The sequence below is a fragment of the Dasypus novemcinctus genome, chromosome 9, assembly GCF_030445035.2.
Source record: "Dasypus novemcinctus isolate mDasNov1 chromosome 9, mDasNov1.1.hap2, whole genome shotgun sequence".
Classification (NCBI taxonomy): Eukaryota; Metazoa; Chordata; class Mammalia; order Cingulata; family Dasypodidae; genus Dasypus; species Dasypus novemcinctus.
In genome coordinates this window covers 131049203-131073331 of record NC_080681.1, presented here as the reverse complement: position 1 = coordinate 131073331, position 24129 = coordinate 131049203, and the positions used below count along the sequence as shown (strand labels likewise).

Genomic DNA, 24129 nt, shown 5'->3' with positions numbered 1-24129 from the left:
GAGTAGAGAGTCAGATGACAGAAACCCAAAAACCCAGTCGAGCCAAAAGGAGACTTAAAGAAGAGAAAAAGGGTCGAACTTCCACCTGCGGAAGGGGTCGTTTCGCCAGCTGCCTGCACTGAATGCGAGAGAAGCAGCAAATGGCCAAAGAAGGCGGCCACCTTGCAGAGACACGCGCCTGGCCGCCGCAGTGGAAGCCGGAGCTGGGGAGCGCAGCTGGGGACCAGCGAGGAGCCCCGAAAGCAGTCGGGCCCGTCTGGGCGCCTGACGGAGCAACGGGGTCAGGCGCGGATCTCCGCGGTTGCTCAAACCAGGGGAGAATGACGGAGGGGAAGCCGGTCCGTGCAGTGTGCCGAGGTGGCACCTCTGCTGGGCGCCGGGGGACGGCGCGCGTGGGCGCAGGGGCCCAGGAAGCCAGCCTGCGCCTGGCAGCAGGAACTCAGCGCAGGCGGACGCAGAAGCCTCTGGGTACGACGGAGCCTCCCGCCAAAATGTCCTTCCTACATCCCATTTGAATCTAGCGCCCAGTTTAAAGGAACACAGGAGAAAGGGACACCAAAGGACGCGGTGGGGAAGCAGCCACGCGCCTGGGAACGTGAGGTCCCACGCGAGCACCGCCTGGCCGACGTCAGGACCAGAGCGTGTGTGTGTGGGGGGGGGGGGCAGTCCTAGAGTCAGGGGCTTCAGAGAAAGAAAGTCAAATACAGCATGTACTCTAGACTGCATCCTAGCTCAAGAGCAGCAGCGATAAAGACGGTTTGGGGACAATTGGGTGCGTTTGAATAAGGACTGAGTATCGACTGGTACTTAGGAATTTTGCTAATTTCATTCATGCAGAATATTGGGTCGTCGTTCTCAACCCTCACTCCTCTTTTGTAGGTGGGTGCGTGGAGAGGGTCTCTGGCCTGTTGTGGCAGGGCGCGGCCTCGTGACATGCTGGAGCCAAGCGATTGTTGGCAGAGGAAATGGGCAAAGGCCTCAAATGTGCTGGTGTAGTTGGGTGTGGCTTCCTGGGCGCCACGTTGTGGTGAGAAGCACATGCCCAGGTATCTGCTGCCCCAGAGGCTGCTGGGAGCCCAGCTCACCTGCGGCCTGAGGCAGAGCCCTGGGGCCCATCCTGGATCGGCCAAACCACAGCCGACTGCATGCCCGTGACCATGAGAACAGGCCCTCAAAAGCTGCTCATTAGGGGTGGTTTGTTATGCAGCATCAGTGCCAAGAGCTGACTAATTTACGTAGGAATGACACTGACGCGGTGGTTTCCTGCAGGGGAATTTTCCCTGATGCGTGCTGTGTTCTCATGGGAGCGTTGCTGCGTGCAGGGATGGGTCAGCTACCATGGCAGACGCTGCCAAGCCCTGGCCCGGCAGTGCACGTGCAGCTGCTGGTCTGTCTGCTCTTTGTTGTTTGAAATTTTTCTTCATTTAAAAAAAGGAAAGACCGAGAGGGGGTCTGGGAGTCGGCTGAGGGCGACTGAAGGAGCGGCGTGCCCTCGGCGAGCCCCTGGCCCCGCCATCCCGGCCTCCGCAGACCTGCCGCCCCCAAGAGACCAGGTCGCAGCCCCCAGACACCCGAGCCCACTCCCACGCCCCAGCCGCGCCCCTCCCCGGCTCCCGGCAGGCACCCTCGGAAGCGCCAGGGCGGGCGTCTTTGAACTTACGCAACATTTCTTGGTCGAGCATTTCAGGGGAACGGAAAATCCACCGGTCTGAGCCAGAAATGAGACCTTTCCTTCCAGGTCTTTATTTACCTAAAAAAACAAAAGTGCGCCGGGCGCTGTGAGGCTGGTGATGCAGCTGCGCAGCCCGCACTGTACAGCCACAGCCTGCCGCCCCAGACGCCTCCGCACACGCGGGCAGCGCCTGCCTCAAGCCTGCGGGCTCGTCCCTGCGAGATGCTGCGGCCCTTGCTCAGCGGTTCATGATCCGGAGAGTGGCCTTGGAGACAAGGCGGAGCAGACGCAGGCCCGGCGTGGCCCCCCGCCCACGTGGCCCCCCCCAGCGTGGACCCCGCCCCGCGGACAGGTCCCCGCCCCGTGTGGCCCCCTGCCCAGTGTGGCCCCCCAGCGTGGCCCCCCCCCAGCGTGGCCCCCCGCCCGGCGTGGCCCCCCGCCCCGCGGACACGCCCCCCGCCCCGCGTGGCCCTCCCAGAGGGGCGGGGACACCGCGCCACTCACCACGGGCTTGAAGACGACGAGCACCTCGCAGGCCATCCCAGCTGACAGCAGGCCAGGTGGGTCAAAGCTGCAGGGGCGAGGAGCCACGGGCACGTGGGGCGAGGCCCGCCACGGAAGCGGGCACCCACCATGCAGCAAGGGCGGAACGGCCGCTGACCGCAGCAGGGGCCCGGCTTCCCTCCCCGGCCAAGGAGCAGTGGGGTCTGCTGGGGTCGCCACCGCCTTCCTGTGCCCAGAGAGCGCCCGGCTCACGGCGAGGGGTGCAGGGGCAGGGCTCGGGGCAGGGAGCCCGGCCCCACCTGCCCGGGGGCTGTCTCGGCTGGGGGGCCAGGCAGGGCGTCTCCTGCAAGGGCTCGAGCCTGCGCGGCTTCCATGAGCCTGCACGAGCTGGACATTCAGCCCCGGCTGGAAACGCCCATGGCGCCGGGTGGTGGGAGCCCCAAACCTCCCTATCTGGGGGGACGCCCTGAGCCCACGACACAGACGCCCAGGACGGAGCCCCCCGTGAGAAGAGCGGGGCCACGAGCAGACAGCGGGCCGAGCACCCAGACCCGCAGGACACAGAGGGCCACAGAGACCCCCGGGGACGCGCAGTTCCAACGACTGAAGGTGGGACGCGAGACGGAGCAAGCGGCTGTGCGGACGCACGTGAGGAGCCCCCAGGACGGGGACCCCGAGAAGCCGGAGAGGAGAAAAGCCCAATCCCACCACGGACGGGACGCACCAAGGGGCGAGGCGGCCTGCAGCAGGCCTGGGGAAGGGCCGCGACGCAGCCCAGGCAGGGTGAGGGGGCAGGGCGCGGCGGAGGGTCCCTGAGACTGGGGGGCGGCCGTGCTGCAGGGACAGGGCACGAGGTGGGCTACGCGGGACAACACTGAAAACAAGAAATTTAAAGTGGCCGAGGAAGAGCCAGGCCACCTGCAGAGCGGCAGCCAGCCCGGGAGCCGCGTCCAGCAGCGACCAGTGGGCAGGGGACGAGGACCGAGACCCTCGCGGGGCCGCGGCTTCTGGCAGGGTGGGTGTGGGCGCCGCTCTGGGCAGCCGGAGGCTCAGGGCCTCTGGACAGCACCCCGCTCAGCTCGGGCACAGCCACCTGCACCCCAGGCTCCCGCGCAGCTAAGGACGACCTCGAGCCTCAGCGTGACACAAGGAGAGAGACAGATACCGATTCAGCGGACGCTTTGCAGGGCAGAGAAGGGGGAAGCAGCTGTCGAAGACAGACCGAGAACCAGCTCTCGAAATAGCAGATGCCCGGGGCGCAGAAACGCTGAGGAGCACTCATGGGAGGGCACAGAGCAGGGCACCGGGTGTCGAGTGGGGGGGCCGCGAGGCACCTCTGGAGACGCAGCGGTGGGGCTCCCGCCCGCCCCCTCCCTCACTACACAAACTGCACTTCGTGCCACTGAGAGCAGCAGACCCTGGAGCCTGAGCGTCCCCTGGATGGCCACGCCGGTCCACAGAGCGCCCCAGAGCAGGCAGTGGTCCTCAGTCCTTTTAACACAAGACACAAGTGGGCAGTGGGCATCATGGGCAGTGGCCATCCGTCCATCTCTGTGTGTTTCTCCGTTTTGGACCTCGTACGTGCAAAGCAGGCGCTCAGCCACTGAGCTACACCTGCCGCCCTCGTCAGACCTTTTAAGGGGAACTGGCAACACCCGACAAAGCAAAGCTCGTGTGCAGCTTCCCAGCCAGCAGCGATCCTAGGGTGGACCCTGCGGGCACACAGCTCACCACGAAGACCTGCACACATTCCTAGCTGCGCACGACTGGGAAGAGCCTGAACGCCACACACAGGAGACTGTTGAATCAATGTGGTTCATCACGTATGGGGAACACTGCAGCTGTGAAAAGGAGGCCGCTAGAACTGACAGTGATTTCTAGAAAAAAAACCATACTAGAGACTACACAGAGTGTGCTAACTTCTAAGTGAGAAAGAAGGAAGAATAAGAAAACACTCCTGCTCACTTTTTAAGAAGGAAACACAGGATGCATAAAACCGAAACTAATGGGACCAGGTACTTACACGGGTACGTGGAAAAGGGGCAGAAGAGATGGGCGGGGCTGGTGACATTCTCAGATTTTAGCTTTTTATATAGTTTAGGCTTTTGGAGCCAAATTTATGTTTCACCTACGAAAAAAATAAAATGAAATTGGTGAAGATTCAGAGAACCAAAACAGAAAATGGGATGAACAGAAACCAATTAACCTAATTATATTTCAACTGAAGAACACAACCACAAAAAAAGGGAGAAAATGCACCCAAGAAACTTCGACCACAGTGTTTGGATTATATGCCCTAAGTGCTGAAGGACAAAGGAAAAGAAGAGCAAAGGACTGAACTCTGGGTAGTGGTTTGCTTTTCAGAATAGCACGGTGTAGCAATGCTGAAACTACTATCTGTGCATCCTAGGAACAGGGAAATGAGGAAATATGTTGAAGGCAAAGGGAGTTACAAACATGGAAAGGGGGAAATTCTGGAAAGAGCTCGGGTGTCAGGTGGGAGTTCGAATTATCAGTACAAGTCATGGGATTTTACAGACGTACAGCGTTCCTAGTTCTGTCCACTGAATGCCTAGAAATAACAATATCTGTAGCTCTAAGTCCACCTGGCCCCCAAATCTTCGTGTCATTTCCATAGAAAAGAACCAGGGTTACGTGGGGAAAAGGCTGTCTCCTGGGCGGGATAGGGAAGTACGAGGTGAGCCTGGAGCAGTGAGGAAGTGCTCAGGGAAGCAGGGGTGGTCAGGGGCGCAGCGGCCAGCGTGGGTGGACTCCTCCAGCCATGTACGGGCCACTTGTTCATCAAAACAAAATGTGATGGGGAAGCAGATGTGGCTCCAGCGATAGCGCCTCCAGCTACCACGTGGGAGGACCTGGGTTCAATCCCTGGGGCCTCCTGGTGAAAAAGGAGGAGAGAAAGTGTGCCTGTGTGGTGAGCCAGTGCCCACACAGCTGCCCATGTGAGCGCCCGTGTGGTGAGCCAGTGCCCACACAGCTGCCCATGTGAGCGCCCGCGTGGTGAGCCAGTGCCCACACAGCTGCCCATGTGAGCGCCCGCGTGGTGAGCCAGTGCCCACACAGCTGCCCATGTGAGCGCCCGCGTGGTGAGCCAGGGCCCTGCGCAAGCGAGTCACGCGGCAAGATGATGATGCATCAAAAAAAAGACAAGGGGAGAGTCAAGGTGAAGTGCAGTGGAAACCAGGAACTGAGGTGGCACAGCTGACAGGGAACCTCTCTCCCCATCAGAGGCCCCCAGGATCGAGTCCTGGTGAATCCCAGAAGAGAGAAAATGAGAAGAGAAGACAACACAGACAGCAAGAACAGCAGGGAGGGAGGAGGGGAAGGGGGGAAAATAAATAAATAAATCTTTAAAAAAATGTGATGGCTACGGACGGTAACTCACGAAGTTAAGAATCCAAGGATCCATAAACTGAGGAAAAGGGAAAGGTGGCATTAGAATAAAACGCCAACTAACAAGTGTGGAAGGAATGGATGGAGTTAGAAAATAGCCATTTGGCAACCATCAGAGTAACAGCCAGTTCAGGTAAAAGTCATCAAGAAATGCTAAAACTAAAAAAGGAAAAAAATAAAAAAATAAGAAATGCTAAGACTAGTGGTGAAAGTTCGATGAGGAACAGCATGTAGCTCATCTCAAAATGCTTATTATATCCAACGGGGAAAGAGCAAGCAACCTGGCGATCACCAGAGCACCCAGTGACCAAATTCACACCACAACGGGACCAAGTTTTTGCGTGCTGAGACACATCAAGAAGGACACATGATTTCTGGGGCATTCCTGCCCAAAATGCATAACCCGAATCTGATGATGAGAAACATCACATCAACTGAAATCGTAGGGCACCCGTAAAACACCTGGCCAGGTCTCTGAAACACTCCCGAGGCCAGGAAAGACAATGGAAAGGTTAGTCATGTGACAGTCACACACGGGGTGGGCCCCGGATTAGATGCTGGCCAAAGAAAACTCAATCTCAGGAAGCAGACTTGGCCCAATGGATAGGGCGTCCGTCTACCACATGGGAGGTCCAGGGTTCAAACCCCGGGCCTCCTTGACCCATGTGGAGCTGGCCCATGTGCAGTGCTCATGCACACAAGGAGTGCCCTGCTACACAGGAGTGTCCCCCACATAGGGGAGCCCCACATGCAAGGAGTGCGCCCCGTAAGGAGAGCCACCCAGCACGAAAGAAAGTGCAGCCTGCCCAGGAATGGTGCCGCACACACAGAGAGGTGACACAACAAGATGACGCAACAAAAAGAAACACAGATTCCCATGCCGCTGATAAGGATAGAAGCAGTCACAGAAGAGCACACAGTGAATGGACACAGAGAGCAGACAGCTGGGCGGGGGGAGAAATAAATAAAAAATAAATCTTTTTTTTTTTAAAAAAGAAAACTCAGTCTCAAGGGCATTGTTGGCACAAGTGATGAAATTTATTAATGCTAAAATTTCTGATTTTGCGCATTGCTATAATTTGCCTGAGGACGTTCCTGCTCTTGGGAACACACCCTGAAGTATTTAAGGAAGGAAAGGTTGTTGGTGCCCAAGGGTTGCATTCTTACACAATTCCCACATAATTCAAAACTTGCATAATCTGAGAATCATTTCCCTCCAGGCCTGGGGAGAGGGTAGGAGTCACCCTGCTTAATGTTTGGGGACTACACCAAGATGTTAAAAATACTTCTTGGGATTCAAGGTCATGGGGTCTAAAATTACTTTCAAAAAACTCAGAATAAAAATAGTATGTGTGTATGTAGAGAGAGAATGCCAATGTAAGTTAAAATTTGAGTCACTACTAAGGGAACAGAAACAGAATTTATATTTTTGAAATAGTTTAGAGAAAGAAGAGTAAGAATAGCCACAAAACAGGTAACAACTGAAAATGAAAAACAAGACAGTGAAAGGAAATCATATTACATGAGCAAGCACAGTAAACATAGTCACATTTAATTCTTCAGTTAAATGAAAAGAACTAGAGGATCAGCACCGTTAAATAAAGTGAACATTTTTATGAAACAAGAGCACAAAGCAGAAATACAGGAACCCAGGAAGAGATGGCAAAAAAGTAGGGAGGAACCATATAAACGGAGAGAAGTTGGGAAGGAAGTGGAAGAGAAAAATAAAACTTTCTCCAAAATGAAGGCAAAAGTCTAAAGAGCAGAAGAGAGAGATTACAGAAAACTCAAAGATCATTGTGAGAAAAACCATAAATAAAATAGAGACAAGCATCAGAGGGAATCGGAGAGTGGTATCATGGAAGTCCAACGGAGTCTCGCGAGAACACCACATTGGAACAGAATGGAAGTGTAAACGCACAGTTCAAGGAAACAGTCCCCAAATAAAAGATGGCTTTAATCTTCCTATGGAGAGGCACACTACTTGCCAGGGAAAATTCACCCGGAATCATCAATGTCAAAACATAATGATAAAGAAGGAAACATGGGCAGCCTGGCAAAAAGCTCAAGTATTGAGAAAAGTATTGGCTGGTCTCAGACTTGAACACAAAAAGAGAGAGGAGCAACTTCTACAGATTCAAGAACATGTGACTTTATGCCCAAAAGGTTGCTCAAGTATAAAGGCTCCAGATGAACATTCCAGAACGTGGGGCATTCTGGGACGGCCACTGTCAAGTGCCTTCTTTGAGAACTGGGCGGAGGGTAGGCTTGGCAGACGGGAGCACAGAAGGCCTGGCCGCGAGCCAGGGGGTGTTTAACAGCGAAACTGTTAGTACAGTGACGGCAAAGGTGGGGTTGGGGCGACAGGACAGAAATTGCAGAACCGACAACACTGAGAAAAAAAGGGCAAGCCAGTGAGGGGACTGAGTCGGTTTGCTGATTTCCTCATGTGTAGTGGCTAGAAGTCAAAAACTTCTTTAAAGTCGACAAATCAAACGAAAGTTATGAGCACGCTTAAGAATTCAAAGGCAGACACTAAGAAATAAGACGGGTTCCTAAAATCAGGAGGGGCCAGTGAGGAGGAAAAGGAAGAGTACGCCAGTTCCACCATTGTCTGCCGTTGGGACCCGACGGGCTGTCTAGAGAAACAGAGGACAACGTGGCGGCCAGAGGGGCACCCACAGACGCATCACAAATGCCCCCGATAGGAAGAGGCCCCGCAGAGCCGAGAGCCAGGCAGGAGGTGTGATGAGCCAGACGACCTGGCTGGCTGCCATGACAGCCCAGGGCAGCGCTCCGGCCACCACGACAGGGACCACGACAGCTGCCACCACAGCCTGGGGCAGCGCTCCGGCCGCCACGCCAGCCACCATGCCAGTGCTCCGGCCTCCACGACAGGGACCATGACGACCGCCACAACGGGGACCACGATGGCCGCCACGACGGCCGCCACGACGGGGACCACGCCGGCTGCCACGCCAGCCCGGGGCAGCGCTCCGACTGCCACGACTGTGACCACGCCAGCCGCCACGCCAGCCCGGGGCAGCGCTCTGACCACCATGATAGAGACCACAATGGCCACCACGACTAGGACCACGCCAGCCGCCATGCCAGCCCAGGGCAGCGCTCCGACCGCCACGACAGGGACCATAACGGCCGCCACGACGGGGACCACGCCGGCTGCCACACCAGCCCGGGGCAGCGCTCCGACCGCCAAGACTGTGACCACGCCAGCCGCCACGCCAGCCCGGGGCTGCGCTCTGACCACCATGATAGAGACCACAATGGCCACCATGACTAGGACCACGCCGGCCGCCACGCCAGCCCGGGGCAGCGCTCCGACCGCCACGACAGGGACCATAACGGCCACCATGACGGGGACCACGCCGGCCGCCACGCCAGCCCGGGGCAGCGCTCTGACCGCCACGACAGGGACCATAACGGCCGCCACGATGGGGACCACGCCGGCCGCCACGCCAGCCCGGGGCAGCGCTCCAACCGCCACGACAGGGACCATAACGGCCGCCACGATGGGGACCACGCCGGCCGCCACGCCAGCCCGGGGCAGCGCTCCGGCCCGCCCGCGCGGCGCCTGCCTCACTGGATCTGGATGACGTCCCGGAGGTGCTCCTCCACGCCCAGCAGCTTGCAGACGTTGATGCCGTACGTGGCGTTGATGAGCGTCAGCTTCTTCCTGTACACTCTGCCGACGTCGAAGTCCTGGACACCCAGAGGAGGGTCACTGTCCGCGGCCTGGCGGGGCCCCGACGCCCACCGGGGGGCGCCCTCTCACCGCAGGCGCGTGGCGGGGGCCCAGGGGAGGGCCCCCCAGTGGGAGGCGGGTGTGCGACCCGGCCGAGGCATCCAGAGGGCAGGCTCAGGCGAGGCGGGCTCTGGGCCCGGCGCCACCCGCTGTGTCCTGCAAGCTGGACAAGCGCCCGGGCGGACGCCGGCCTCCGCCCCCGCGGGGGTCCGCCCGGATGCCGCCCCCCGAGCCCCGCGGCTCACCCTGAAGTGGAGCAGGCCCGGCTTGCTGTTGAAGGGGCAGCCCCTGACCTCGCGCCCCGACGCCCCCTGCCTGCGCACCAGGCCCCGGCGCAGCTGCTCGGTCGTGCGGGCCAGGAGGGCCTTCTCCAGCCGCGAGCCGCCCACGGGCTTCTGGTCGGCGTCCTCCTTGGGGCACCTGGGCGGGGGCGACGGTGGCTGGCGGGCATCCCCGGGGAAGGGGAGTGTCCACGGCTCACCCCACGGGGGCCTTACTCGGGCAGAGAAGCAGCGGGAAGGAGAGCGGCCGGCCGGGACTCAGGCCGCGTTGCTGGGAACTAAGCGGGGGGGACTGTGCTCGCTGTGTACAGTTTTCGAGAACTCGCAGGAGGCCGAGTTTCCTTGGACAGTGTGGCCGCTGGCCGGCTTCTAACTGGACAGTCGTCGCGGAGCGGCCTGTACGGTCCCCTTTGTTTTCCCAGGCTGTGCTGAAACGCTGGGGCTCTATTTCCAGGCCCCCCAGCCCCCGTGGCTTCCCTGGGGACTGCCGCCCCTGCCGCCCCCCAGCTGCGGGACGAAGGCCCCGACAGGGCAGAGCAGGACGGTGATGCCTCTCGTGGCTTTTCCAGAAGGACCCAGAAAGGAGCAGCACCCAGAGCCACAGGGGCCTAGGAGGGCGGTCACGAGCGCTTTGAGCGCGTGCCTTCTTCTAGGACACGCTTCCCTAGCGGTAAGCGGAGAAATGCAGCACTGGCTGCTGCGTCCCTCAGAGGCCATGGCTGAGGACTGGTGCCCGGGGACGCAAGGTTGACGGGCATTTGGGGCCACCGTGCCCACGCCAGTTCCCCGAACGCGCTGCAGGAGGCGCGGGTGGGGGACGGGGCTGGGGGACGGGTGTGAGCGGCAGGAGTGGGTGTGGATGGACGCGCCGGGGCGCTCACCTGGTGTGGTCTGTAGTCGGCATTCCAGAGCCCGGGGATTTCCGGCTCGGCCAGCGTGTCCGCCTCTGGGCTGATGGCCAAGTTGGGGTCGCCCTGCACAGAGTCGCTGGACATGGTTTTCACTAGATGAGGGCCTTTGAGGTGAACGGGGCTCTCGGGCTCCTGTGTCTAGAGAGAAAGGCTGAGTGGCTCGAGGACCGGGGCCTTGGAGCTGGGCAGCCTGAGCTGCCTCCTCTGGGAAGGCGAGGTTGTGCTGTTAGTCGGCCGAAGGGGTGTGGGACAAAGTACCAGAACTCTGCCGGCTTTTCTAAAGGGTGTTTATTTGGGGTAGGAGCTTACAGACACCAGGCCATAAAGCAGAAGTCACTTCCCTCACCAGAGTCTGTTGCCACGTGTTGGAGCGAGATGGCTGCCGACGCCCGCCAGGTCCAGCTTCCTGGGCTCCTCTCCTCCTGGGGCTGGCTTCTCTCTCTCACAACCAAGCTCCTTTGTGTGCTTCCTTCCCAGGGCCCCAGCTCAAGACTCCAGCATCAAAACCCCAAATCAAAAACACTCAACTCTGTCCCTTGCCACGTCTTTCATCTGCGAGTCCCCACCCACCAAGTGGCGGAGACTCCACACCTTACTGAGGTGGCCCAGTCAAAGCCCAGTCATAACTCAGTCACGCCCAGGTGCAGACCAGTTTACAAACATAATCCAGTATCTATTTTCAGAATTCATAACTATACCAAACTGTTACACTCTACCCTCTGAATTCCAAAAAGACATTACAATATTAAAAAAAAACTTAAATCAGTAACAATGCAAGTACTAAATCATATCACAGATTTAAAGACATGCAGTTTTTCTTGGGGCAATGTTCCTGTCTGCTATACATCTCTGAAACTTACAGAACAAGTTATCTGTTTCCAATACACAAATGTACAGACAAACGATAAACATTTTCACTACAGTAAGGAGACATTGGGAGGGAAACACAAGTCACCGGTCCTCTACAGGTCAGTAAACCTGCAGGGCGTCCTCCATTCGACTTCAGTCCGAGAGTCATCCTTAAGATGATGGTTTCTTCTCCTTGGTGCCCTATGGGAACCCACCCTTTCCACAGTCTTGTCCAATGGCCATTTTCTTGGTTCCATCCTCATCAAGCATCTGGGTGTTGACCAAGCTCCAGATCTCCCCTCCAGGAGTGTTGGGGTGATTGCCACACCTTACCCAATCTATGGGCTAGAGTCTTAACCCCCCTTGTACCTGATGTGAAGACAACAGTCCCCCTAATCTTTGGCAAACAGGCTCAATCCTCTCAGAGCAACGAGTTGACCACCTGGCCTTCCCTAATCCATGGGGGACAGGTCCACCCCTCTCAGACCTGTGGGGTGCTGACCTTATCTGCCCTAATCCTGGAGGAATTGTTCCACCCTCTCTGTACCCTGGGGCAGCAAAATTCTCCCAGAACATCGGGTGGGAACATCCACCCTCTTCAACTGCTGGTACAAACTCCCCCTCTCTGTACACATGGGTGGGGTTCCTCTCTTGTCCCAAGGTGATGTCCTAATTCCAGATCTCAGCTTCCATGATTTTCCTCTTAAAGCTGTTTCTCCTTCAATCTCTCCTTTCCATGTCCCTTTTAGTTCAAGCTGACAGTGATTCTGTTCATACAGTTCTCTCACAAAGTTTGTTGTTTTAGCACGCAAGAAGCAGGGGTCCAAGCCATCAGACAGTAAGAATTTCCACAAGTCTTTCTGACATAACTGCATCTTCAATCCTGATTTACAAGTTCCAAGTTTAGTTAAGTCTTCAAATAGGGTGCTATTTTCTGGGAGCTTAATTTCCATAGGCTTGGAATTTCCAGATTCTTTCTGGTTTTGAAAGACACGGTTCAGTCCTCAGCAACTTTCTCTCATCTAGCATTTTGCTATAAGCAGCAAGCAGAACCCAAGCCACATTTTCCAGGCTTACTTTGGAAAGTTCTTCAGCTCAATGCCCAGGCTCACCATTTTCAAATTCTCCCTTCCATAAAACACCAGGAGTTAATCTTGCTAGGTTCTCTGCTACTCCAAAACACAGACTGCCTTTCCTCCAGTTTCCAATAGAAGTTTCATCGTTTACTTCTTTTTTTTTTTTTTAAAGATTTATTTATTTATTTATCTTCCCTTCCCTCCCACCCTGGTTGTCTGTTCTTATGTTATTTGCTGTGTCTTCTTCTTTGTCTGCTTCTGTTGTTGTCAGCAGTACAGGAATCTGTGTTTCTTTTTGTTGCGTCATCTTGTGTCAGCTCTCCGTGTGTGCAGCACCATTCCTGGGCAGGCTGCACTTTCTTTCGCGCTGGGCGGCTCTCCTTACGGGGCGCACTCCTTGCGCGTGGGGCTCCCCTATGCGGGGGACACCCCTGCGTGGCAGGGCACTCCTTGCGCGCATCAGCACTGCGCATGGGCCAGCTCCACACAGGTCAAGGAGGCCCGGGGTTTGAACCGCAGACCTCCCATGTGGTAGATGGACACCCTAACCACTGGGCCAAGTCCGCTTCCCTCATCGTTTACTTCTAAGCCATCATAAAAATTCTCTTTAGCATCCATATTCCCACCAACAGTCTCTGCAAAGCAATCTTGGCCTTTTCTATTAAGCATCTCACAATTCCTCCAAAAAATACCCATACCCATTTATAAAACCATTCCAGCATTTTGGTAATTGCAAAAGCATGAACCCACTCTCTAGTATTAGGTTCTGTATTAGTCAGCCAAAGGGGTGTTGACACAAAATATCAAAAATTGGTTGGTTTTGATAAAGGGTATTTATTTGGGGTAGGAGCTTACAGATACCAGGCCATAAAGCGCAAGTTACTTCCCTCACCAAAGTCTATTTGGAGCAAGATGGCTGCTGACGCCTGCGAGGGCTCAGGCTTCCTGGGCTCCTCTCTTCCTGGGGCTTGCTTCTCTCTGGCTCAGGATTCCTCTCTTGCCGGGGCTTGCTTCTCTTTCCTCACGACCAAGCTCCTCTCTGTGCTTGCTTCCCAGGGCTCCAGCTCAGAACTCCAACAGTAAAACTCTAACTCTGTCCTTTGCCACGTCTTTTGTCTGTGAGTCCCCAAGCGGCGGGGACTCAGCACCCTACTGAGGTGGCCCAATCAAAGCCCAGTCATAACTTAATCATGCCCAGGTGCAGACCAGTTTACAAACATAATCTAGTATCTATTTTTGGAATTCATAACCATATCAAACTGCTACAGTCTTCCGGCCCTAAGCAGAAAAAAAGTCACGTCTTTCTTACGCCACCGTGAAAATGTGCTCGTTGCAGAGCATGGAGAACATGGAGGCAAGTTCAGAGCAGATGAGCCCCCGGGCTCCACCGGAGCGCGCCGCTCAAGCAGCTCTGTCCGTCCAGCTCTTGCACTTGTTACACAAGTGAGAGGACAGCACTCACGCCCGTTTAAAATGTAAGATGAGCGTCTTTACACATGACGAAGCATTCTTACACAATCCCACAGGAGTCCACCCACGTCGCCCCCTGTTCTACCTGTCAGATGCTCTAATCTGCTCCCTGACCTTCCCCGCTCATCGCCTCTGATTTTCACCCATCTACAACTCCCCGCAGAGCTCTCCTGGGGGCTGACTTCAGGGGACAGCAGTGGTTATTTCCTCAGGACAGTTTGTAGCACTGGCTTTGTCTGCTCCCTCATGTGAGGCCTGTGGAGGCGGGGGGCTCAGAGGGGGCAGTGGGAGCTCTGGTGGAGAACGGGGTGGGTGGGAGGCCTCTTGGGGACAGCCGAGCAGGTGTGTTGGGCAGAGGCAGAGCAGGTCAGAGGCTTGGGGGGGGGGTAGGTGTGGCAGGAGGGGGCAGGGGCAAGGTCCAAGCAGCCGGGGAGGCCGCCCCAAGGCGGGCCGTCACCCAGAGCGCAAGAGGCCTGAGGCCGGGCTCTGCCAGCTGCACACTCGGGCAGGACGGTCACCTTCCGGTCCCAGAGCGCACGGGCGCTCAGGAGGAGGTGTACGGGGAGACCACCCGGCCCTCGGGGAAGGGGAGCTAGAAATGTCCCCCCACACCTGAGGGCTGCCGTGTAGACTGGCACAGAGCAGGTCCTCAGTATGAACGGACGGGCGGGTGGGTGGCTGGGGGGATGGAGGGAAAGAGGAATGGATGGACGGGTGGGTGGATGAGGGTGGGGTGGGGGGGCTGGACGGGTGGATGGGGGAGATGCGTGGTAGGTGGCCGGGTGGGTGGGTGACCGGGTGGACGGAGGGAGGGGGGGTGGATGGTGGGTGCATGGAGGGAGGGAGGAATGGATGGACAGGTGGGTGGCCGGGTGGGTGGGTGAAAGGAATGCCGTCAGTCTCATGGTGATGGTAAAACCTTCAGTGACGACCGACCTCACGGAGGGTGGACGACTGGGTGCTCAACCCCCCAGGCCGAGCTTAGTCAGTGGCTCAGCTGTTACCTGGGGTCAGGTAAGATGGCACATGTCCACCTGGCTGAGGCGAGGCTCTCAGGTGACAGCGGCCCTGGCAGGTGTGATTCCCTGAGGGCGCTGGCCACCTGTCCAGGCCCTGCCTCTGCACCTGACCTGTTACACCTCCACGCGGCTCACGGGCCGCCGACTTCAACCTGAGCGTGTCCTCTGGTGCGTGGCCCGATCCCCAGCAGTCGAGGCCATCCTCGAAGCCGGGGGCTGGGTGGCCCGTGAGCCGTGGGGGGGCCGGCCGTCACCCACGGACCTCGAGGCGTGCACCCCAGAGCACACGGGCTGGGGCTGGCCTTGCTCCTGGGGGCCTGACCCCCGCATTCCGGTGGCCGGCCAGGCCTCTGCGTCCTCTTCCTCTCACTAGAGCAGGAGGTCCTTAACCAGGGGCCCGTGAGCTTGAACTGAAATTCGGAATCCCTTACTCTCGTGGGGCCGTGTGGTGCGGGTGTGATTCTCTTATTAGATGATACGCAGCGGATGTGGACGCAGCAGGCGCCCGTGGTGCTCACCGGACTGGCAAAGGGGTCCGTGGGTCAAATAAGGTGAGAGCCCTTCTCTAGAGGGTTCCGGGCAGAGCCGGGGACCGCCACAGCCTGCTTCCGTTAGGAGAGGTGACGGCGTGGGGGGCGCGGCCAACTCGCTCCTTTAGGTGGCAACGAGAGCCAGGGCGCGGCCCCCAGCCACTGCCCAGCTGCACAGCGTCCCCGGGCGGCGCTCACACTGCCCCCCTGCAGGGCACAGGCCCGCGGGGCTCGTCCAGCCTGGCAGAGCGCGCGAAGCAAGCGGAGGGTACGGGCTCACCCCCCACTGCCGGGCGCTGCTTCTCAGGGAGAAGAGCTCCGGGGGCAGGTCGGGGCCAGGCGGGGGGAGTCGGGCCACCGCGGCTGGGCCACGGGCTCCACTCGGCAGCCGGGGCACCCGTGAGTGGGCAGCAGGGCGCAGCTCCTGTTCTGATTCGGGCTCAGATCCCGATCGCCCTTTGGTGGGGGCTGGGCAGGGCCCCCTCTCTCCCTGCTTGTTCCCATACCCAGGGCAGCTGGGATCTCGACCAGGGGAGGCCCTCTGCTCACCAGGGGGTAGCCGGAGGCCGCTACCAGGCCCCCCGCCTCGCAGACGTCGGAGATGTAGGCCCAGGTCCTGTCTCTCAGGGTGGGCCGTGCCCGGCATTTGCGGGGGGGCTGCTGCTTTTGCCTCCTCTTTTCCTCCGCAGCCTCCTCTTTCAAGAGCCGAGCCACGATCTCGCGCTTGCGCAGCTTCTGCTCCTCCTCGGAGGCTCTGGGGGAGGCTCCGTCTGAGAGGGGGGCCAGGAGCCGCGCCCCAAGGCGCAGGCCCAGCCAGCAGGGCTCCGCGCCGGAAGCTGTCCTGGGGGAGCCCCGGGCCCGTGGGCGCAGGCCTCCATCCTCCCTCCTGGCTCCGTCCTCCCTCCCGCCTCTGTCCTCCCCGCCGGGCTCCGTCCTCCCCACCCGGCTCCATCCTCCCTCCCGGCTCCGTCCTCCCCATCGGGCTCCGTCCTCCTCCCCTGGCTCCGTCCTCCCCGTCGGGCTCCGTCTTCCTTCCTGGCTCCGTCCTCCCTCCCGGCTCCATCCTCCCTCCCGGCTCTGTCCTCCCTCCCGGCTCTGTCCTCCCCATCGGGCTCCGTCCTCCTTCCCGGCTCCGTCCTCCCCACCCGGCTCCGTCCTCCCTCCCGGCTCTGTCCTCCCCGCCCGGCTCCGTCCTCCCCACCCGGCTCCATCCTCCCTCCCGGCTCCGTCCTCCCCGTCGGGCTCCGTCCTCCTCCCCTGGCTTCGTCCTCCCCGTCGGGCTTCGTCCTCCCTCCCGGCTCCGTCCTCCCTCCCTGCTCCGTCCTCCCCATCAGGCTCCATCCTCCCTCCCAGCTCCGTCCTCTCTTCCCGGCTCCGTCCTCCCTCCCAGCTCCATCCTCCCTGTCGGGCTTCGTCCTCCCTCCCGGCTTCGTCCTCCCCGTCGGGCTCCGTCCTCCCTCCTGGCTCCATCCTCCCCACCCGGCTCCGTCCTCCCTCCCAGCTCCGTCCTCCTCCCCTGGCTCCGTCCTCCCCATCGGGCTCCGTCCTCCCTCCCGGCTCCGTCCTCCCCCCTGGCTTCATCCTCCCCACCCGGCTCCATCCTCCCTCCCGGCTCCGTCCTCCCCCGTCCAGCAGTCCAGCCCAGCCCAGCAGCTCCCCCTGGGCGCCCACACACCAGGGAGACGGTTCAGCCCATGTAAGCCTCGGCCCCCAAGTGCCCCCCGCTCCCAGGGTGTGGGCCCACTAGGCCCAAACTAAGGGCTGGGGTGGGCTTGCGGCCAAGTGCCCACCTACTCCTTCGCTCATCCCTGTAGCCCCCTGCTGGGCACCACCTGCCTGCCAAGCCTGCACTAGTGGACTTGGGGGGCACAGGCAGTGGCTGCCCCCGAGCCCCCACGGAGGTGGGCAGGCAAGCAGGCGCCCCCAGAGCAGAGGGACAGAGAAGCCCCACCTGAGCGGCTGGAGCCATGAGCTGGCCCGGTCAGGGGTGGGGGCTGGGGGTGGGAAGGGTTCTCCAGGGTGGGGGGGCCGCGCCATGGGAGGGTGGCCTGCTTTACACCTGGGGCGTCTCATGCGAGGTCGAAAAGGGCAAGAGAATGAGTGGGGCTGGTGGGCCCCGGCAGCCTCTATCCCCACCCACTCGGTCAGGTCCCACACTGTCCCAGGATCAAGCCCCCTGGGTGGGGGGTGTGGGGGAGGGAGGCCCTGGGGCAGCAGCTGCCCGGGAGCTGCGGGTGTGGGCGCAGCCCAGCTGTGTGGAGGTGCCCGCGGGCGGAGGCGGGCAGGCGGGGTGAGCCCAGAGGTGAGCCCGGGGCCTCGCGGGCCCTCAGTGGGCACGAGCCCCCCCTCCCAGCACCTCGGCTGTGAGCACGGGAGGGGGCCCGGAGGTCGGCTGAGAAGGGGCTGTAGTAAGGAGGTGCAGTTGGGGGCTGGCAGGGGTGGGGGCTGGCCCTGGGGGTTCCCGGCCAAGGTCAGTGCAGACGGGTGGCCCCGAGTGCTGCACGGGTGGTGGCCGGGCCCCTCACCTGGCCCGGGGCCCCCCTCACCGTTTCTGGGCCTCCAGCTCCTGGCGCCGGCGCTGGTGGGAAAGGAGCTTGCACGCGTCCCCACCGTGAGCCAGAATCTCCTCCTTCTCGGCCTGAGCCTTCTGCTCCGCCAGCTTGGCCCTGGCCTGGCCCCACGCTTGAAATTTCCGGAGCGTTTCCTTGGACGCGGAGAGCACAGAGGTTATGGCATTAGCGGGCACACGTGCTGGCACACACGCACACGCACGTGTGCACCACGCATGCAAATTCTCATGTGCGCAAACGAGCACCCACGAGCCATGCACTCACACACGCCCTGCACTCGTCTGCACACTTACGTGTAATGCGCACATGCACACTCGCAGCACATATGTGCACACCCCACATTTGCACACACACGTGCCCATGCCCACTCGTGCACATTTGTGCACATATGTGCCCCTGCGCACACACACGGACCTTTTGAAAAGGTGTTCTGAAATTAACACTGGCGTGTGAAGGTGCCCGTGGTAGCCTGCACAGGAATCACCAACACTCTCAGTCCGCCTGTCTGTCCCCACCAGCCAGACACAGCGGACGCTGCCAGCCCCTAGTGGACGCATCCAGGGCCTTCCGGTGGCTGGCAAAGGGGCTGCTCTGTGGCTTCCCCACCCAGCTCCTCGCCCCTCCCCTCCGCCCTGCCCTGTCCCACCACAGCGACCTCGCTGTCCTCCACGATGCCGCACTCTCCTTGCCCGTCAGCCCCTGCAGACGCTGCTTCCTACCAGTCCCACCATCCACCTGGCCTGACCAGGCCTCACTCCCCCTCAAAGACCCCCTGGCCACACCAGGACCCTCCCTGGCGCGCACCATCGTCCCGTAGTGTCGGGATGGCGCCTGCCTTCATGCTGGCAGCCCCCCGCCTCCAGGGAGCAAGTGGGGGGTTGGCCCTGGTGGAGAGGTGGGTCCCGGGGACGCGCTCCCGGGCGCAGGGTGTGACGCTCCGCCTGGACGGACACTGCACAGGCTCACGTCGCAGGCGGGCGGGAGGAGACCCTGCCCTCTGCGCCCGCCCAGGGGCGTACCCGGTTGGCAATGATGCTGTTCCTGAGCGCCAGCACAGCGTCCACGCGGCCCTGCAGCCGCTGGCGCCACTCCAGCTCCTCCGTCCTCTCTCGCTCTCGAATTCTGGAGGAAGAGGCGCCTTTAGCGGGGCCGGGCTGGTCTAAGGATGTGGGGGATGCATCAGAGCGGGGCCCGGGGCAGCCATGTCCACCAAGGAAGTAGGAGAGGAGGAGACAGAGGAGATGAGCTGAGAGCGCGTCCCCGCCCTGGGCTTGGAGGCGTGCGGGCACCCACAGCCGTCCCTTGCTTTCTGCTGACAGGTGATGATTTAACAGCAGTGTGGGGGGGCTTCCAAACGAAAGCAAGCGACCCCCGCTCTCAGCAGCTCCCGGGGGTCTACCTGCCCAGGGAGGCCTTCAGGAACCTCACGGCCGCCCTGTGGTTCTTGCGCGCCTCCTCCAGCAGCTCCTGGTGCCGCAGGCCGTGCTCCTTCTGCAGGTGCACGGATCTCCTGCGGGGACAGCCGAGGCGCTGGGCCCAAGGCACGGCCCCGCTGTGCCCTTGTCGCCCGACAGCAGCTGTGCGTGCGGCTACTTGGTCTTCCTGGGCTGGGGCCACTCCAAGGCCGGGAGGGGACCAGGGCAGAGCCTCAGGAGGGGGGCGGGAAGGGAGCAGGAGGGGGAGCAGTGGGAGAGGAGGGGGGGGGGGAGCGCTGGCATCTGGGAGGGGCCAGCCAGCTGCGCTGGAGGAGCTGGACTGGAGAAGCGCGCAGCCACAGCCCCCAGTCGCGGGGTCGCAAGAGGAAGCCACAGATGGGGGGGAGGGTCTGGAGGAACCTGGTTTGGGGCTCCAGGGCTGGAGGAGGGAGGATGGTGGAGGGTTTCCCACGGGGAGGGGGGAGGCGGGTGAGAATGGACGTGGGGGAGCCCTGGAGGCGGGCCTGGGGGTGGGGCAGAGGCAGGGGTGTCCCACCCGGTGGGCTGCGCCGGGCAAGGGCCAGGAACCGCCTCAGGCGCCTGGGGCAGGTGGGGTGGGGGTGCGCCTGAGCCCCCACGTCCTCAGGTGGGGAGAGGGCTGCGCAGGAGCCGCTGAGGGAGGTGGAGCCCCGGGTGAGGGGGTTTCCACAGGGGGCGGGGCCAACAAGGGTGGGCGCCAGGGCAGAGGGAGAGCTCGGGGGTCCAGCCCCAGGGCAGACAGAGGCTCCTGGGAGGAGCACCCACCCACCCACTGGAGAGGGCAGCAGGACGGGGAGCCGGGGACAGAGTTCCTGACCCTCTCCATCCTGCCCCCCCCGCCCCGTCCCCCCCCCGGCCCTCCCCATAACCCCCCGCCCTCCCCGTCCCCCCCCTCGCACCCCCTCCACCTGAGCCTCAGCAGGTGGCCCCTCTCCACCCTCCTGGAAGCCGCCTTCTCCCGGCAGAGCTGCTCCGCCGCCTTCGCGTTCAGGCGCTGCTCCACCGCGGCCGCCTTCTCTTGGAGAGATTTCCGGATGGCGTCGAACCTCCCCTCCTCAATCTCAATGTGCCACATGTCCTTCCTGGCAAACAAGGGACCCCTGATTACCTGGTGGGAGGGTGGGCACCCAGCCCTGCGGAGAGTCTGGGGACCTGCGGCTCCTGGTGGGCAGGGGGGCCCAGGGTGAGGCCAGCGCAGCGCTGGGAGGGGAGGCTGGAGCGGGACGCCCTCCTGTGCTGCAGCACTGCCAGCCCCTCCCCCCGCCCCTCCTCTAGCCCCCTCCCCCAGTCCCTCCCCCAGCCCCCTCCTCCAGCCCCCTCCTCCAGCCCTCTTCCCCCATCCTCCTCCCCCATCCCCTACCCCCAGCCCCCTCCTCCAGCCTTCTCCAGCCCCCCTCCTCAGCCCCCTCCTGCAGCCCCTTCCCCTCCCGTCTCTGTCCTTTTCATCCACCTCATCATTCCTAGAACCCCCACACGCCCTGACAATCTGGGTTCCAACAGGTTCTGCCTCTCCCCAGGCCCCAGGACCTTCCTGGGATCGACTCCTGGCAGAGTCACGGCCCATCCGGGGAAGGACTGGAAGACGTCAGCCGTGCCGCTGCTGGGTCAGGTTCACTGAGGCCAGGGACCCCCTCGGTTTCCGAGCACCCCCGGTGGGAGGCTCCCGAGGGCGGGGGCAGCCAGCCCGTCGGCGGCTGAGGTGGGGCCGGGGCTGGGGGCCGTCAGAGGGTGCCCCCCGCCCCTGGGCTCCCGCTACCTTTCGGGGCAATTTCTGAAAGTAGGCCAGCGGCCCCTCGGGTGGGAAAGGGCGGGGCTGCCACCTAACACTCCAGGGACCTGGGAGTGCGTTTTATTGTGAGTTAGACTTCAATAAAGCGACTGGGTGTAAGTGGAGGGACGGCCTGCAGCAGCGGCCCACAGGGCCCTGGAGGGAGGCAGGGAGCTCCGGGGCCCGGCGCTCACCGTGGAGGCCTGAGCGGGCGGCAGCTGCCCCGGGGACCGGCGGGTGAGGCCACGCGGAGGACCTGGTCTAGGGTTCTAAAGCCCACCTGCCCTGCAGGACCAGCTCCTTGCAGAGGCTGGACCAGGCCAGGCAGGGCAGGAGCTAGGGCCGGAGGCAGAAGCACAAGAACGGCGGGCTGTCAGAAGGCACAGGCCCAGCCCGGCCCCCTGTGCCTCTCCCGCGGCAGAGCTGGGGTGCTCAGCCGGGCCCCATCTGCTTTCCGTGGGAGGCCCTGCCTCGGGGGGCAGAGGCGACCCCGCTGGTGCCCACCCACCCCCTCTGGGGGATGCTTCTCGAGTTCCCACTCTCACGGTGCAGCCCTTTGAGCACCACTGGCTGAGGCAATTCTGAGGTTTTTCACCAAAACCCTGATGGCACAACGCCGCGTCCCTTGCTGGCCGGGACTTCGGGACAGCTGTGAAATGGTGCTGGTTGCTGGGGGGGAGCATATATGGAACTCTGGACTTTCTGCAAACCTACAACTATGCTAATAAAAGAAATTAATTAAAAATAATTTAAAAGGGTGCCTGTTGTTTATATTCTAAAGTATAAAGAACAGAAAAAAGGAAATATAGGAAAAAAAGAAAAGAAAAAAAAACCCCTGATTTGATAGTTTCAAAGAAAGTCAACATGTGGAAAAGCCGTAAACCCTTCAAAAACGTGAAGCCTTCCTTTCAGCCACTTGACTCTTGCCTTTCAGGGTTCAAGCCGCTCGAAAGTACCCCACGCCAAGATTTCATTCTCCTCAAACCACGGGTCACCCACAAGCGGCGCCCGCCCAGGCCAAGGGCAGCCCCGACTCACTCGCTGTCCTGCAGCGCCGAGCGGATTTCCGCCTCCAGCTGCCTCTCTTTCTCCAGCTCCGTGCACAGGCGGCCGGCCACTGCTCGGAGGTGGCCCAGGGCTGCGCTGGAGACGGAGAGAGAGACGGAGCCAAGCGTCCGCGGGCAAGTGGGCGAGGCCCGCGGCCAGCCCGAGCCGAACCTCCGCGCCCGTGGGACGTCTGGTAAGGCCTCCACTCCCTTCCCCATGCCAGGAGAGACGTCCATCCGAAACGGCTATCTGAAGCCACGGAGCGCGGTGTGGGGAGGCTCTGCCCGCGCCCTCTTCTCCGTGGCCACGTGGCACTGGCTGGCGGACAGGCTCCGAGCTGGAGGGGACGGGCCCCCTCCAGCCCTCAGCACTGCCCCCACCTCTGGCTGTGCCCTCGGCCGGGAGGCCGGTCCTGCTATGGAGCCTGAGCAGTGGCCACCAGGTTTCTGGGCCCAGCAGGGCCCAGCACGCTCACCAAGTGACCTGCAGGGCCGGTGCCCAAAGAGCCACGGAAAGGCCCTCTGGGCCTGCCAGGGCGGAAGGCTGTGTCTCGCTCTCCTCTCCCCCGGAGTGTGGCTGCCCTGTACGCCAAGACGTGCCCTGCACGCCAAGACGCGCCCTGCCCCAGGACGGTGGGACGGGGAGTGGGTGGCCACCCTCGCCAATACTGGGAGGTAAGCTGCCACCGCAGCGATGGAGCGCCATGCTGCCAGGGCTGGTGTGTGGACAATGGGGGACAGCCCTGCTGGAACGCCGGCGGGGACATGGGCTTCGGGCAGCCGCTCAGTGTGGCCATCGCCGGGGACCTGGGGCCGAGGTCCTAGAGCCCGGGCCAACAGGCCCTGAGGGCCCCAGTCCTGGGTGTTCTTCTCTCTCCTGGCATCAAGTAGAGGGTCCTGTGCACCGGCTCCAGCACCCACAGCCCCTGCTCTGTCCCTCATCAGTGGGTGGCCTCGGACCAGTCCCCTAGAGTCCATGCACCGCCCTCCATGGCACTGGAGGGGCCACGCGAGCCGGCGCATGGCGGCTCCCTGAGAACTGCGAGCTGCAGCGCATGGGCCCCAGTGCGCTGCTCACACAGGCGGGAATCCCGCTGGCCCGAGGCCTGCCCTCCTGTGGCTCCTCATCTGGGCAGGCGGCTCACCCCTTGCCCTGGGGCTCAAGACAGGAGCCCGTTCTGATGCTTTCCTTCTCCCCAACCCCAGCCCCAGCCCACCCGGAAGCTGCGCAGTACCCTGGGCTGCTGGGCCCCTCCTGCCGCCGCCCCCCGCAGGCCCCGCCTCCAGCCCCACACGCCCCGCCCCCGCCCCAGCTCGCCCCGCCCCCTCTTCCAGCTCGCCCCGCCCACGGCCCAGCCCGCGGGGGCCTCGCGGCCTCGTGGCCTCTGCGCCAGCGGAATCTCTCCCCACGGATGACCGGGTGAGCGCGCGGCAGGCTCGTTCCCACGCCCGGGCTTCGTCCCCCGCCCCCTCCTGCTTGCGGCCTGCGCCCCCGGGCCCCGCCCCGCGCCCCCGCGCCGTGACCCACGCGTTGCCGGCCTGGCTCCGCGCCGCCGCCTCGGCCGCCGCGCTCTCCTGCTGTCTGGCGATGAGGTCCATCCTCTGGCGACAGGCGCGCAGCTCCGCTCTGGAACGCGAGGCACGGCCTGGGCGGCTTGCCGCGAGGCAGGCCTGCACCCCTTCCCCTGCCTCCGAGAAGGCGAGGCGCGCGTGGGCCCGGCGTGCCCCCAGCTCGGCCCCGCCCGGGACCCTCCGGCACCCTGGTGAGTCTGTTTTCTGAACACCCTGCGGCGGGGTTTCCACGA

General features: G+C 61.6%; 1 protein-coding gene across 1 annotated transcript in view; it reads right to left on the bottom strand.

Moving 5' to 3' along the window:
• The window catches only part of CFAP74 (cilia and flagella associated protein 74), a 115811-nt gene that overhangs the window by 55465 nt on the left and 36217 nt on the right, over positions 1-24129 (bottom strand). The window contains 12 exon segments of the mRNA XM_071217179.1: positions 1661-1750; positions 2177-2243; positions 9189-9307; positions 9596-9767; positions 10511-10680; positions 16036-16240; positions 18033-18190; positions 19076-19178; positions 19456-19566; positions 20419-20592; positions 22317-22421; positions 23853-23951. Coding sequence (XP_071073280.1) covers positions 1661-1750; positions 2177-2243; positions 9189-9307; positions 9596-9767; positions 10511-10680; positions 16036-16240; positions 18033-18190; positions 19076-19178; positions 19456-19566; positions 20419-20592; positions 22317-22421; positions 23853-23951 — 1573 coding nt within the window.